Source organism: Bombina bombina, chromosome 5 (assembly GCF_027579735.1).
Source record: "Bombina bombina isolate aBomBom1 chromosome 5, aBomBom1.pri, whole genome shotgun sequence".
Lineage (NCBI taxonomy): Eukaryota > Metazoa > Chordata > Amphibia > Anura > Bombinatoridae > Bombina > Bombina bombina.
Window position 1 is genome coordinate 299,313,247 of NC_069503.1, and position 16,610 is coordinate 299,329,856.

At 40.6% G+C, this 16,610-nt stretch overlaps 1 protein-coding gene across 2 annotated transcripts in view; it reads left to right on the forward strand.

Annotated features, from left to right (window-relative positions):
• The window catches only part of CASD1 (CAS1 domain containing 1), a 248,486-nt gene that overhangs the window by 79,024 nt on the left and 152,852 nt on the right, over positions 1 to 16,610 (forward strand). For both annotated transcript variants that reach the window (XM_053714060.1, XM_053714061.1), the window contains exons 4-5: positions 14,524 to 14,644; positions 15,218 to 15,262. In XM_053714060.1, the coding sequence (XP_053570035.1) occupies positions 14,524 to 14,644; positions 15,218 to 15,262 (166 nt within the window). The remainder of the gene's footprint in view (positions 1 to 14,523; positions 14,645 to 15,217; positions 15,263 to 16,610) is intronic.

Sequence of the window (16,610 nt, forward strand, 5' to 3'; positions counted from 1 at the left end):
TTCTTTGTGTCCGAAACCAGTTTCGAAGAAGGAACGTTTGTTGCACAATTTGGATGTTGTTCGCGCTCTAAAATTCTATTTAGATGCTACAAAGGATTTTAGACAAACATCTTCCTTGTTTGTTGTTTATTCTGGTAACAGGAGAGGTCAAAAAGCAACTTCTACCTCTCTCTCTTTTTGGATTAAAAGCATCATCAGATTGGCTTACGAGACTGCCGGACGGCAGCCTCCTGAAAGAATCACAGCTCATTCCACTAGGGCTGTGGCTTCCACATGGGCCTTCAAGAACGAGGCTTCTGTTGATCAGATATGTAGGGCAGCGACTTGGTCTTCACTGCACACTTTTACCAAATTTTACAAGTTTGATACTTTTGCTTCTTCTGAGACTATTTTTTGGGAGAAAGGTTTTGCAAGCCGTGGTGCCTTCCATTTAGGTGACCTGATTTGCTCCCTCCCTTCATCCGTGTCCTAAAGCTTTGGTATTGGTTCCCACAAGTAAGGATGACGCCGTGGACCGGACACACCTATGTTGGAGAAAACAGAATTTATGTTTACCTGATAAATTACTTTCTCCAACGGTGTGTCCGGTCCACGGCCCGCCCTGGTTTTTTAATCAGGTCTGATAATTTATTTTCTTTAACTACAGTCACCACGGTATCATATGGTTTCTCCTATGCAAATATTCCTCCTTAACGTCGGTCGAATGACTGGGGTAGGCGGAGCCTAGGAGGGATCATGTGACCAGCTTTGCTGGGCTCTTTGCCATTTCCTGTTGGGGAAGAGAATATCCCACAAGTAAGGATGACGCCGTGGACCGGACACACCGTTGGAGAAAGTAATTTATCAGGTAAACATAAATTCTGTTTTTATCCTATAATATAAAAGGCCAAGTGTGTTTGTCCGAAGCTGTCATGCACAGTAGAGACTGTGCTAGGACAAACACACCTGGCCTTCAACAGCCTAACCTGGTATCTGATCCTCCGCCGTGGGAATGGTAGGCGTGACGGGGCGGACCGGGCGTGATGGGGGCAGGTCGACCAGGAGTGACGCGGACGGGGCGTGACACAGGAGGGCGGGGCGGACGTGAGGTGGGTGAGGGCAGAAGTGGCGGGGCCGGGCGCCGTGGCCCTGATTGCAAAAGAGTGGGGGATAGAGAGAGCAAAAGAGTGGGTGATAGAGAGAGCAAAAGAGTGGGGGATAGAGAGAGCAAAAGAGAGGGAGGGAGGGAGCAAATAGAAGGGAGGGAGGAAGAGAGCAAAAGAGAGGTAAGGAGGGAGAGAGCAAAAGGGAGGGAGGGAGAGAGCAAAAGGGAGGGAGAGAGCAAAAGAGAGGGAGGGAGAGAGCAAAAGAGAGGGAGGGAGAGAGAGAGCAAAAGAGAGGGAGTGAGAGAGAGAGCAAAAGAGAGGGAGTGAGAGAGAGAGAGCAAAAGAGAGGGAGGGAGAGGGAGAGCAAAAGAGAGGGAGGGAGAGAGAGAGCAAAAGAGAGGGAGGGAGAGGGAGAGCAAAAGAGAGGGAGGGAGAGGGAGAGCAAAAGAGAGGGAGGGAGAGGGAGAGCAAAAGAGAGGGAGGGAGAGAGAGAGCAAAAGAGAGGGAGGGAGAGAGAAAGCAAAAGAGAGGGAGGGAGAGAGAGAGCAAAAGAGAGGGAGGGAGAGAGAGAGCAAAAGAGAGGGAGGGAGAGAGAGAGCAAAAGAGAAGGAGGGAGAGAGAGAGCAAAAGAGAGGGAGGGAGAGAGAGAGCAAAAGAGAGGGAGGGAGAGAGAGAGCAAACCAGAGGGAGGGAGAGTGAGAGCAAAAGAGAAGGAGAGAGACAGCATTAAGAGAGGGGAGAAAGGGGGGAGAGAGCGAGCAAAAGAGAGGGGGAGAGAGAGAGCAAAAGAGAGGTGGAGAGAGAAGGCAAAAGAGGGGAGAGAGAGAGCAAAAGAGAGGGGGAGAGAGCAAAAAAGAGGTGGGAGAGCAAAAAAAGAGGAGGAGAGAGAGAGAGCAAAAGAGAGAGGGAGAGAGACAGCTAAAGAGAGGGAGAGAAACAGCAAAAGAGAGGGGGGAGATAGAGACAGCAAAAGATAGGTGAGGGCAGATGTGACGGGGGCGGAGCCGGGCAGACGTGACAGGGGTGGGGCCGGACGCCATGGCCGTGAGAGAGAGAGCTCAAAAGAGTGGGGGATAGAGAGATCAAAAAGGTGGGGGATAGCGAGAGCAAAAGAGTGGGGGATAGAGAGAGCAAAAGAGTGGGGGAGAGAGAGAGCAAAAGAGTGGGGGAGAGAGAGCGCAAAAGAGTGGGGGAGAGAGAGAGCAAAAGAGTGAGGGGGAGAGAGCAAAAGAGAGGACAGAAGAGAGGACAGAAGAGGGTGAATAGAGAGAGCAGAAGAGGGGGGAGAGAGAGACAGCAAACGAGAGGGGGGAAGAGAGAGAGCAAAAGAGAGGGAGAGAAACAGCAAAAGAGGGGGGAGAGAGAGAGCAAAAGAGAGGAAGAGAGACAGCAAAAGAGGGGGAGAGAGAGCAAAAGAGAGGGGGGGGATAGAGAGAGGGAGAGAGACAGCATAAGAGAGGTGGTGAAAGGGGAGAGAGACAGAAAGAGATGGTGGAGAGCACAAAAGAGAGGGAAGAGAGAGAGAGCGCAAAAGAGAGAGGGGAGAGAGAGAGCAAAAGAGAGAGGGGAAGAGAGAGCAAAAGAGAGAGGGGAGAGTGAGAGCAAAAGAGAGGGGAAGAGAGAGAGCAAAAGAGAGGGGGGAGAGAGCAAAAGAGAGGGGGAGAGAGCATAAGAGAGGGGGGACAGCACAAAAGAGAGGGGAGAGAGAGCGCAAAAGAGAGAGGGGAGAGAGAGAACAAAAGAGAGGGGAGAGAGAGAGAGCAAAAGAGAGGGGGGAGAGAGAGAGCAAAAGAGAGGGGGGAAGAGAGCAAATGAGAGGGAGAGAGACAGCTAAAGATAGGGAGAGAGACAGCAAAAGAGAGGGGGAAGAGAGAGAGAAAAAGAAAGGAGAGGAGCAAAAGGGGGGAATAAAGAGAGCAAAAGAGTGGGAGAGAGACTGCAAAAGAGGGGGGATAGAGCAAAAGAGAGGGGGAGAGAGAACACAAAAAAGAGAGAGGGGGGAAAAGTGTACACGGGCTTTAGGACTAGTATGTAATAATATACCTAAATGAGCAATTTCCTCTACATTTTATACTTTGCAGCTGGTATAAGTCATTGAAAATACATTAATGGGAAACTAATTTTTCAGAATACGGTCCTTTAGGAAATGATCACTTTTAGTTATGTGCGCTTGTATGTATCACATTTTATTAACATACTATGGCTTCCACACTTATGATCCATAGCATTGCCTACCACCAAACTGCTTATAAGTTCAAAGGGTGTATTTGTGCCCTGCGGCTGCTTGCATTGAGCTATGAACTGTGTGTGGTATGATGGGCATTGCAATTTAAATTATGTCATGCAAGATTCAAAGTAAGGTACTGTAACGCAGTCTTAGGGCTTGATTATATAAACCTCGCTGCTTAGGCGAGATGTTATAAAATGATCTTTCAGCACTGCAAGATCCCTAGTGAAATTCTAAAAAGGTAGATTTCTCTTGCAAGGTGTATCCAGTCCACGGATTCATCCTTTACTTGTGGGATATTCTCATTCCCTACAGGAAGTAGCAAAGAGAGCACACATCAAAGCTGTCCATATAGCTCCACCTTCAGCTCCACCCCCCAGTCATTCTCTTTGCTGGCTCTAAGCACTAGGGTCTCTCTCGGGAGTGTAAAGTGAATGTGGTGTTAGAATTGTAGTTTTATTATCTTCAATCAAAAGTTTGTTATTTTAAATGGTGCCGGTTTGTACTATTTACTCTCTAGCAGAAAAGTGATGAAGATTTCTGCTGAGAGGAAAATGATTTTAGCATGTTGTAACTAAAATCCACTGCTGTTCCCACACAGGACTGAGGAGTACCAAAAAACTTCAGTCGGGGGGAACAGTTTGCAGGGTGATCTGCAATAAGGTATGTTCAGTCATTTATTTCTAGACAAGACTGAGATAATGCTAGAAGACTGACAAGATCCCCATGAGGGGAGGGTACGCTATGTTCACAGACTTAGTAAGGAATTGAATGCTTACATAATAGGGCTAATTATGCTGGTTGACACTTATTCAGGGCAATCGATTGTTTGGCTAAGGAAAAATCGTTTTGCAAGACACTTTGAAAGCCCTTTTGGGGTTTTTTATGGGGTTATTACCACATGGCTGTTTTTTAGTCACTTAGGAGTGATTTACTAGGCCTCACTGCTCCGGAGTAGAGTGGGAGGGGCCTAATTGCCTCAGATGCACAGTTAGAATTGCAGAGAAGTTCATGCTGTTTCACATGGAGGGTCCTGCTGATGTTTGAGGGCCTAAAAGAAGCTATATTCCCCCAAAATTTAGGTTTCGCCATTTTGGTGCGCAGGGAGCTATGGCTAAAGTCCTGGTCGGCCGATGTGTCGTCTAAATCCAAGCTTTTGAACATTCCTTTCAAAGGGAAGACCCTATTCGGGCCTGAATTGAAAGAGATTATTTCAGATATCACCGGGGGAAAAGGCCATGCTCTCCCTCAGGACAAAGCCTTTAAAACAACGCTAATTTTCGTTCCTTTCGCAATTTCAGGACCGGCCCCGCTTCATCCTCTCCGGCTGCAAAGCAAGATTGTAACGCTTCCCAGCCCAAGGCAAACTGGAAACCTTACCAGGGGTGGAATAAAGGTAAACAGGCCAAAAAGCCTTTAAACACACAAGGATGAACAGTGGCACTACTTAGACTTTTCCTCTTATAATAAGTCAAATTCAGAGGTAAGAGTTAGATTAATTCTACTGTATGTTAGAGGAAATGGTGCTTGTGCACAAATATAAATATGAACACAAAGGAAGAATGGTATAAAGGATACCAGACTACCCAAAGTATGCACTTACAGCACTCTAGGTCTGAACTAAAGGTTGGGATTCCTTAACAGGATATTAAAATATAACTTTTATTGGTATTAAAATTAAAAAACCAAAGTTGTTTGGTTAATACATACACGATTAAAATTTGCTCCAGTGCTCAAATCAGTATAGTGAGTTTCACATTAGATCACAATTTATGATAATTCGGCCTGAATAAATTCACTAGTAATAGTGATCTAAATAGTTCAATAAATCAACTCGGTAATGGTTACCATCAGAGTGTTCATCTGAATAGTAGAGCTCATGTATAAATTCTGATCAAGGTTGTGTACTCTCAGCTATATAAACTTATGCTATCATCATTCAATATAATGGGTGATAGCAGAGTAATGATTATTGTATATTAATAATGATTATCCACGAATAGGGGTACTGGTGAATTAAATATTCACAAAAACGAGGGTTTGATCAGTTATAACCTGGGTTATAATTTTAGCCTGTATATTTGTATAAATAGTAATGTGTGCGTGCTTGGTGCTACTGTAGTTTTCAAAATTTCATTAGGTATATATTCCTAAAAATTGGAATACAGTTATAATCACAATAAGCCTAGTTCTGTGTAGCCCAGACCTCCGATCTGGCCACTTTTGTTCACTTAGAGTTATTAAATAGTTAGACCCTGATTAGTCCATATAGTAATTGCTGCAAAAGTTACTATGGCTTATGTTAATCCACCTTTATAAATTTTAGGCGTATGTTTCATAGAAAACTAAATCTGCTATCCCGGCGTCTCCCAGATTTTATCAATTGACAAATGTCCCAGAGTTTATTCACAGTGCCAAAAATTATTATTCTGGGCCAGTGTGTGGTAATTCGAATTAAGTGCCCTTTGGCACAGCCACTGTTATGATCCACAAGTATTACAATTATCAGTCATCAGTTTGTAACATTCTTCTCATACATATTCATTTATATACTGGGTTTTATAGCTTTAGTTAAATTTGGCACAACCCACTTTCAATAAATGCTTTCTATGATTTCGTTTCAGTTAAATAACCGTGTTACAATATCTATTAATTTCGAAAGCTCTGAAAGCTGTGTTTGAAGTTAAAGCTCGGTCTGGCACAACCCAGATTATATGTATAGAGTTAATAGTCCATTAATTTGTAATATGAATCTCCGTTGAAACACCCATTCATTTTCAAACTTCAATTTAACAATTAAAGTAAGTATAATCTGGTACAACCCAGGTTATATACGTAATGAATATCTGTCAGTTTTTGTTTAATTCGCAACAATGTTGCAGGTTGATATATATGTTTCAGTTTAAGCGCTGTGTGGTACAGCTAATGCTGTCACTATCGGGCAGTATCAATCACACTCATACGTTTGTGAGATCTTACAATACACGCACATTCACACACCGGTACTGGGCTAGTTTAAAATACATAGAAAATAGAGCGTGAACGAGTTCAACACTCTCCCCTGACGCGTTTCGCCCGATTGGGCTTTATCAAAGGCCTTTGATAAAGCCCAATCGGGCGAAACGCGTCAGGGGAGAGTGTTGAACTCGTTCACGCTCTATTTTCTATGTATTTTAAACTAGCCCAGTACCGCTAAATCATGTGGAGCACAGGGTTACCGCAATCATAGAGCTAAAACATTGATATTTGACCTATCTGGTCAGGGTACCTAATAGGGACCGTTACATGGTGTTTATAGAAAAACCTTTCTTACCATATATGCAATAACGAGTTATAACCATATAGCCTGGGTTGTGCCAGACTTTATTTCATTAATAGTTAACTAAGTCTCTTAATAATTATACGCCACATCGTGGATATTGCTATAGTAACTGGGTTGTGCCAGTTTTAACTTAAACTACCTAACTGGTGTGTGAATGTGCGTGTATTGTAAGATCTCACAAACGTATGAGTGTGATTGATACTGCCCGATAGTGACAGCATTAGCTGTACCACACAGCGCTTAAACTGAAACATATATATCAACCTGCAACATTGTTGCGAATTAAACAAAAACTGACAGATATTCATTACGTATATAACCTGGGTTGTACCAGATTATACTTACTTTAATTGTTAAATTGAAGTTTGAAAATGAATGGGTGTTTCAACGGAGATTCATATTACAAATTAATGGACTATTAACTCTATACATATAATCTGGGTTGTGCCAGACCGAGCTTTAACTTCAAACACAGCTTTCAGAGCTTTCGAAATTAATAGATATTGTAACACGGTTATTTAACTGAAACGAAATCATAGAAAGCATTTATTGAAAGTGGGTTGTGCCAAATTTAACTAAAGCTATAAAACCCAGTATATAAATGAATATGTATGAGAAGAATGTTACAAACTGATGACTGATAATTGTAATACTTGTGGATCATAACAGTGGCTGTGCCAAAGGGCACTTAATTCGAATTACCACACACTGGCCCAGAATAATAATTTTTGGCACTGTGAATAAACTCTGGGACATTTGTCAATTGATAAAATCTGGGAGACGCCGGGATAGCAGATTTAGTTTTCTATGAAACATACGCCTAAAATTTATAAAGGTGGATTAACATAAGCCATAGTAACTTTTGCAGCAATTACTATATGGACTAATCAGGGTCTAACTATTTAATAACTCTAAGTGAACAAAAGTGGCCAGATCGGAGGTCTGGGCTACACAGAACTAGGCTTATTGTGATTATAACTGTATTCCAATTTTTAGGAATATATACCTAATGAAATTTTGAAAACTACAGTAGCACCAAGCACGCACACATTACTATTTATACAAATATACAGGCTAAAATTATAACCCAGGTTATAACTGATCAAACCCTCGTTTTTGTGAATATTTAATTCACCAGTACCCCTATTCGTGGATAATCATTATTAATATACAATAATCATTACTCTGCTATCACCCATTATATTGAATGATGATAGCATAAGTTTATATAGCTGAGAGTACACAACCTTGATCAGAATTTATACATGAGCTCTACTATTCAGATGAACACTCTGATGGTAACCATTACCGAGTTGATTTATTGAACTATTTAGATCACTATTACTAGTGAATTTATTCAGGCCGAATTATCATAAATTGTGATCTAATGTGAAACTCACTATACTGATTTGAGCACTGGAGCAAATTTTAATCGTGTATGTATTAACCAAACAACTTTGGTTTTTTAATTTTAATACCAATAAAAGTTATATTTTAATATCCTGTTAAGGAATCCCAACCTTTAGTTCAGACCTAGAGTGCTGTAAGTGCATACTTTGGGTAGTCTGGTATCCTTTATACCATTCTTCCTTTGTGTTCATAGGCCAAAAAGCCTGCAGCTGCCACCAAGACAGCATGAAGGGGTAGCCCCCAATCCGGGACCGGATCTAGTAGGGGGCAGACACTCTCTCTTTGCTCAGGCCTGGGCAAGAGATGTACACGATCCTTGGGCATTAGAGATTGTAGCCCAGGGATACCTTCTAGAATTCAAGGACTCTCCTCCAAGGGGAAGGTTCCACATTTCTTGTCTGTCTACAGATCAGACAAAGAAAGAGGCGTTTTTACGCTGTGTAGAAGATCTACATACAATGGGAGTGATCCACCCAGTTCCAATTGCAGAACAAGGACTGGGGTTTTACTCAAACCTGTTTGTGGTTCCCAAAAAAAGAAGGAACTTTCATATCAATCCTGGATCTCAAAATTCTAAACAAATTCCTCAGAGTCCCATCATTCAAGATGGAGACCATTCGGACAATCTTACCAATGATCCAGGAGGGTCAATATATGACTACCGTGGATCTAAAGGATGCATATCTGCACATTCCTATCCACAAAGATCATCACCAGTTTCTCAGGTTCGCCTTTCTGGACAATCATTTTCAGTTTGTGGCTCTTCCTTTCGGGTTGGCCACTGCTCCCAGAATTTTCACAAAGGTGCTAGGGTCCCTCCTGGCGGTTCTAAGACCGTGGGGCATAGCAGTGGCGCCTTACCTAGACGACATCTTAATTCAGGCGTCAACTTTCCAAAGAACCAAGTCTCACACGGAGATTGTATTGGCCTTTCTGAGGTCTCACGGGTGGAAGGTGAACATCAAAAAGAGTTCTAATGAAAAAATTATTTCTGACGGAGGTCAGAAAGCTAAAACTCTTAACTACTTGCCGAGCTCTTTATTCCATTCCTCTGCCATCTGTGGCTCAGTGCATGGAGACAATCGGACTAATGGTTGCGGCAATGGACATAGTCCCTTTTGCTCGGATACACCTCAGACCACTGCAACTATGCATCCTCAAACAGTGGAATGGGGATTATGCAGATTTGTCTCCTCAAATTCAGTTGGACCAGGAGACCAGAGATTCTCTTCTCTGGTGGTTGTCTCAGGATCACCAGTCTCAAGGAATATGTTCCGCAGGCCAGAGTGGATCATCGTAACGACCGACGCCAGTCTGTTAGGCTGGGGTGCTGTCTGGGACTCCCTGAAAGTTCAGGGCTTATGGTCTTGGGAAGAAACTCTTCTCCCGATAAACATTCTGGAACTGAGGGCGATATTCAACGCTCTTCAGGCATGGCCTCAACTAGCGGCGGCCAAATTCATCAGATTTCAGTCGGACAACATCACGACTGTAGCTTACGTCAATCATCAGGGGGGAACAAAGATTTCCCTAGCGGTGACGGAAGTAACCAAAATAATCAGGTGGGCGTAGGATCACTCCTGCCATCTCTCAGCAATTCACATCCCAGGAGTAGACAACTGGGAGGCGGATTTTCTAAGTCGTCAGACTTTTCACCCGGGGGAGTGGGAACTCCACCCGGAGGTATTTGCCCAGCTGACTCAGCTATGGGGCACCCCAGAGTTGGATCTGATGGCGTCCCGTCAGAACACCAAACTTCCTCTCTACGGGTCCAGGTCCCGGGATCCCAAGGCGGTATTGATAGATGCTCTAGCAGCACATTGATCTTTCAATCTGGCTTATGTTTATCCACCGTTTCCTCTACTCCCGCGTCTGGTTGCCAGAATCAAGCAGGAGAAGGCTTCAGTGATTCTGATAGCGCCTGCGTGGCCACGCAGGACTTGGTATGCAGACCTAGTGGACATGTCATCTGTCCCACCATGGACACTGCCAATGAGGCAGGATCTTCTAATAGAGGGTCCGTTCAAGCATCCAAATTTAGTTTCTCTACGTCAGACTGCTTGGAGATTGAACGCTTAATTCTATCAAAGCGTGGGTTCTCTGAGTCAGTTATAGATACTCTGATTCAGGCTAGAAAGCCTGTCACCAGGAAAATCTACCATAAGATATGGCGGAAATATCTTTGTTGGTGTGAATCCAAGGGTTACTCATGGAGTAAGATTAGGATTCCCAGGATATTGTCCTTTCTCCAAGAAGGAATGGAGAAAGGATTGTCAGCTAGTTCCTTAAAAGGACAAATATCTGCTTTGTCTATCCTGTTACACAAGCGTCTGGCAGAGGTACCAGATGTTCAAGCGTTTGCTCAGGCTTTAGTCAGAATCAAGCCTGTCTATAAACCTGTGGCTCCGCCATGGAGTTTGAATCTAGTTCTTTCAGTTCTTCAAGGGGTTCCGTTTGAACCTTTACATTCCATAGACATTAAGTTGTTATCTTGGAAATTTTTGTTTTTGATAGCTATCTCTTCTGCTCGAAGAGTTTCAGAATTATCTGCCTTACAGTGTGATTCACCTTACCTGGTGTTCCACGCAGATAAGGTAGTTTTGCGTACCAAGCCTGGTTTTCTTCCTAAAGTTGTTTCTAACAAGAATATTAACCAGGAAATAGTTGTTCCTTCTCTGTGTCCTAATCCATCTTCGAAGATGGAACGTCTATTACACAATCTTGATGTAGTTCGTTCTTTAAAGTTCTATTTACAAGCAACTAAGGATTTCAGACAAACGTCTTCCTTGTTTGTTATCTATTCTGGTAAGAGTAGAGGTCAGAAAGCGACTGCTACCTCTCTTTCCTTTTGGCTGAAAAGCATCATCCGTTTGGCCTATGAGACTACTGGCCAGCAGCCTCCTGAAAGAATTACTGCTCATTCTACCAGAGCAGTGGCTTCCACATGGGCTTTCAAAAATGAGGCTTCTGTTGAACAGATTTGTAAGGCAGCGACTTGGTCTTCACTGCATACTTTTGCCAAATTTTACAAATTCGATACTTTTGCTTCTTCGGAGGCTATTTTTGGGAGAAAGGTTTTGCAAGCAGTGGTGCCTTCCGTTTAAGGTACCTGTCTTGTTCCCTCCCTTCATCCGTGTCCTTGGTATCCCACAAGTAAAGGATGAATCCGTGGACTGGATACACCTTGCAAGAGAAAACAGAATTTATGCTTACCTGATAAATTACTTTCTCTTGCGGTGTATCCAGTCCACGGCCCGCCCTGGCATTTAAGTCAGGTAAATTTTTTTTAGTTTAAACTACAGTCACCACTGCACCCTATGGTTTCTCCTTTTTCTTCCTAACCTTTGGTCGAATGACTGGGGGGTGGAGCTGGAGGGGGAGCTATATGGACAGCTTTGCTGTGTGCTCTCTTTGCTACTTCCTGTAGTAAATGAGAATATCCCACAAGTAAAGGATGAATCCGTGGACTGGATACACCGCAAGAGAAAGTCATTTATCAGGTAAGCATAAATTCTGTTTTTGCTTGAGTTTTTGTATGTGAAGGAGGGACACGCTTAGTGCAATATAGCACTGCATGACATAAGAGTTCTGTTGCATTTACACTTTGTATTTTATATTACTTTAGACTTCTTTTTAATTTTGATAACATTTAAGCTTTAAATTTCATGTTTTGTATTTTATTTTGTTCACAGCACTGTATTTTGGATTGTGATTTTACAAATTCTGATTATGCCTTCACAGTTTCTATGTAACTTTAACAAATTAGGCTCATACTTTAAAGGGTCATGGAACATAATTTTTTTTTATTTCATGATTCAGAGAGAGCATACAATTATAAACATATATCTCATTTACATCTAGAGGCCCAATTATTAAATGTCTGTCGGACCTGATCCGACAGTGCGGATAAGGTCCGACAGACATTGCTGAATGCGGAGAGAAATACGCTCTCCGTATTCAGCATTGCACCTGAGCTGCTGGTGCAACGCTGCCCCCTGCAGACTCGCGCAGGGGGTGTCAATCAACCTGATCGTACTCGATCGGGTTGAATTGTGGCGATTCCTGTCCGCCTCATCAGAGCAGGCGGACAGGGTTATGGAGCAGCGGTCTTTAGAAACACGGGCCCTCAAGCTCCATTCGGAGCTTGATTAATGGGCCTCCTAGTATCTAATTTGTTTCGTTCTCTTGCTATCCTTTGTTAAAATCATATCTAGATAGGCAAGTTGTTCAAAATTGCATTCTCTAATTGATTCATGAAAGAAAATAATTGGGTTTCATGTCCCTTTAAGGACCACTAAATGCAGTAGAATTGCATAACAAGTGCATAAAAAGACACTGCAATAACACTTACTCTGATTTTCAAATAAGCAGTAGATTTTTTTCCATCTAATCACAGACTAGTATACGTATACTCTGTGAGGTTGTATATATTTTGTATATAAAAAGACTGCAGAATTTGAACAAGGAAGTAAATTGGAAAGTGTCTGAAAACTGCATGCTGTTTCTGAATCATAAACGTTTTTGACTTTAGTTTTCTGGAGAGCTTCATCTTTTTATATGGGCCCAATAAGCAAAGATTCTCTAGTTTGGAAATTATAGTGCAGACTTTACAGGGGCTGAACTCACTGAATTCTGTAAGAAAAAGGGCGGGGCCTGGAATTCCCAGAGGGACGAGAGATGCCTTCCATTAAAAGTAATGAGGTTCTCTGGGATACAGAATTTAACAGGGGAGAGAGAGAAGTAAACAGTAGGACACCTAGGGCTGATATAAAATCTCAATTTGCAGCAAATACAAATTGAACTAAAAGGTTTTCACTACAGTTTAACTTGTTTTTTCCACTAGTTTATTATATATGATTTTTTTTGTCAATTAAATAAGTGTATTGTGAATTTTGAGCAATCTTCACTTGTATACAGCTGACTAGATAATTCAGTGAGACCAGCTTTTTTAAATTGCTTCAAGCATTTCATGAGAATTGTGAAAATGCTTCAGGCATACCCTGTTAACTCCCCTGTTCAACCAAGGAAACTGCCCTGTCCCTCCCACTATCCAAAGCTCAGTTTTATGTTTTATTTTAAAATAGAGAAAATACAAAGTGCAATGTAAATTGTAAAAGATACACAGAAATATGCAAAGTATGATCCTAATTTGTTATAGTAACACACCGATTTTCAAAACATAATCAGAATTTTTTAAATCACTGCCTGATCTAAATCTAAATGTATTGAAATATTAAACAGAAAGTACAAAACTTAAATGTAAAAATACTGAAAGGAACTAATCTGAAGTGTAAAGTAATGTATAAAATAAAAAGTGTAAGTTTAAAAAAACTCTCATATCATGCAGCCTCCACCTACAGAAATGCAGAAAATATCCCTTAGACAAGTATAGCAAAGTTTGCCTGTCTAGAATCTTGTGAGAGATCTCTCAGTGCAGGAGGGTTCTGCCCTTTTTCTTTCCGCATTCAGTGAGTTCAGTCCCTTAGTGAGCTAAAAGGTCTTAAAACACTCCATTGGCATTTTTTGGTAATCAAGGGGTTGAATTACTGCTGCAGTTTTATAATATGGTATCTACAATAACATGAGCATAAGAAAACTCTGTTTGTGCGCTGCCGTATAATGTACCCACCGTTACACAAGGTGGTCTCCAGGACAGCTAGGCTTGTGTGCTAACATGCTAAAGGAAGTACAAGCGGACATGGTGAATGATATGAGGTGAGAAATCAGATTTCAGTTTAATGGAGGTTGTAAGTGTCCATGAACAGGTGTGGTTTTAGGGAATTCTTTAGCAAGTGTTCCGGAGCAAGGCAGAGAATTCCACACAATAGGTTCCGTTCTAGAAAAGATCTGTTTAAGGGACAGTCAAGTTAAAAAAAAACTTTCATGTTTCAAATAGGGCATGTAATTTTAAACAACTTTACAATTTACTTTTATCACCAATTTTACTTTGTTCTCTTGGTATTCTTAGTTGTTAGCTAAACCTAGTTGGTTCATATGCTAATTTCTTAGACCTTGAAGGCCGCCTCTAATCTAAATGCATTTTGATAGTTTTTCACCACTCAAGGGCATTAGTTCACGTGTTTCATATAGATAACATTGAGCTCATGCACGTGAATTTACCATGGAGACAGCTCTGATTGGCTAATATGCAAGTCTGTCAGAAGAACTGAAATAAGGGTGAAGTCTGCTGAGGCTTAGATACAAAGTAATTACAGATGTGTATAATTATAACTGTGTTGGTTATGCAAAACTGGGGAATTGGTAATTAAGGGATTATCTATCTTTTAAAACAACAAAAATTCTGGTGTTGACTGTCCCTTTAATGGGAATGGGAGGAAATGGAAGAAGTAAATATGCCCTCTCCACGAAAATGTAAACAATTCTGGCTACAAATGTTTTAACAAATTTGTCAAGCCCTGCTTTATTTTTCTTTTTTTTTGTAGTCATTGTTGCTCTTGAATCCTGTTTTGTTTTTTCAGTGAGGCCAAAAGCTGTCTTGCAGACCATCGTGTAACGTTTGTGGGGGATTCTAGGATACGCCAGTTGTTTTATGCTTTTGTGAAGATTTTGAATCCTAATGTAAAAGAGGAAGGGAATAAGGTAAGGTTATTGCAACAAAACAATCTGTTTATAGTATAAAATGTTAGTTATATGTTAAAGGGCACAACTATGTATTATAATATGTATGTGTATTTATTTAATTCATATTATTATTTTGGGCAACGTCTTAGCCATCTTTACAGGTGCAAAGATAAAGAGGCCTTAAACATTTTTCCTGTTGGTGTTGTTTTGTTTGCCTGTTTATTATACTGTTAAAAAATGTTTTTTTAATATTCTGCACTGAGAAGAGTTCTGTGACTACATTTTCTGATACTGTAGAACATGACAATTAAGAGCCAGTGAGGCAAGGAACGTACCGTATATTTTTCTATTTCCGTTTCTTGACTAATTAGGTTGTTCTATAGACGCTACTTTGCTTGTCTCCTGTATAATGTAGTCTTATTGGCTCTTAAGAATGATCTAGCCTTACTGCCAAAAGGTAGATTAAAATAAAGTACATTAATATTAATGAGCTGTCAACTTAGTAACAGTAAAACCTTTTGTCACTTCCAGGCCACAAATAAGCCTATGACTTTCTGCTAATTTTTTGCATTTTTTTTCTTGCTATGACAGCATGCAAACATTCCCTTTGAAGACAAAGCAGCAGCTCTTAAAGTGGTAAGTGTTTTTTTTTCTTTATCACCTTTTACTTTTTTTTAGTTCTTATTAAACTGTCTAAAAGAATAATTAAATTAAAGGGACAGTTAAGTGAAAATTAAACTTTATTGGATAGAATATGCTGTGTAAACTTTCTGATTTACTTTTATTATCAATTTTTCTAAGTTATCTTGGTATCCTTTGTTAAAGAGTAATCCTAGATGAGCTGAGGTGCATGCAGCTGTCTTTAGCCATCTGGCAAACAGTGTTTGCAACATTGTTTATAGCAGTGTTATACATAGTTGCAAACACTACTGCTTAAGACACATGCACACTCCTAAGCTCCTATCAGCCTTTCTAGGTTTAGTCTTCAACAAAGAATAGCAAAGGAACAAAGCAAATTTGATTGATTATAGAAGTAAATTGAAAAGCTGTTTAAAATTGCATATTCTATCTAAATTATTAAAGTTTAATTATACTTTACTGTCTCTTTAAAACTGTTTAACATCTTTTAATAGGTTTTTCTAACAAAGCATAAAATAATAGTTAATGTTAAAACTCTTAACGCTGCAATGTTCAATTCACTTAAATGTTAACATATGCAAAAAAGCTGGTTTTTATTTATGTTTTAAATGTTCTGTGTATTTTTTGGAGCAATCTACAAAATTATATAGCAGATCTACTTGTACTGTGTTATGAGATGGCATGCACATATAGTGGTGTACTGTAATACTGAGCGCAGCGCATAAGGTCTCGGATTCCTATAGACAAAGTAAAAGTATGTATAAGGGAAGCACCTACGCATGCACAACGTCATATAATATATATATATATATATAAGTTGAAACATATATTGTAGAAATAGCTCCCAAAATACATGTATGTTCGGAAACAGCTTGCAACACTCAAAATGTCCATTAAAGTAATGGATCAAACTCCAATAAACCAAGAACACACTGGATAACACATCTTCTGAATCCAGATAAGTGCAAACTTTAAACATAAAATCTACATAAAGTTAGAGATACCCAAAGTGACTCTTACTATAGAAAGGTAAAGCACACACAAAAAAAAGTTTGTTACAGAATAAGTCTTTGCACGACATACTTGAAATTGCTCCTCAGAGATAATTGAATGTAGGAATATATAGAATGCATAGGAGAAAACATACCTTATCACAATAATGAGTGCATCTAAACAATAAAGGCCAGATGAACTAAAACTCTCATGTCTGGCAAGATGATCGAACAAGTCGTCTCAGTACTGTGAGGTCCCTCAAAGAATTGTAGAAATACAAATTTTCCTTCAGAGCTTTTTATTTAGTTATGCAGAAATTTCAGTGTGAAGAATAGACCCATACCTTACAACA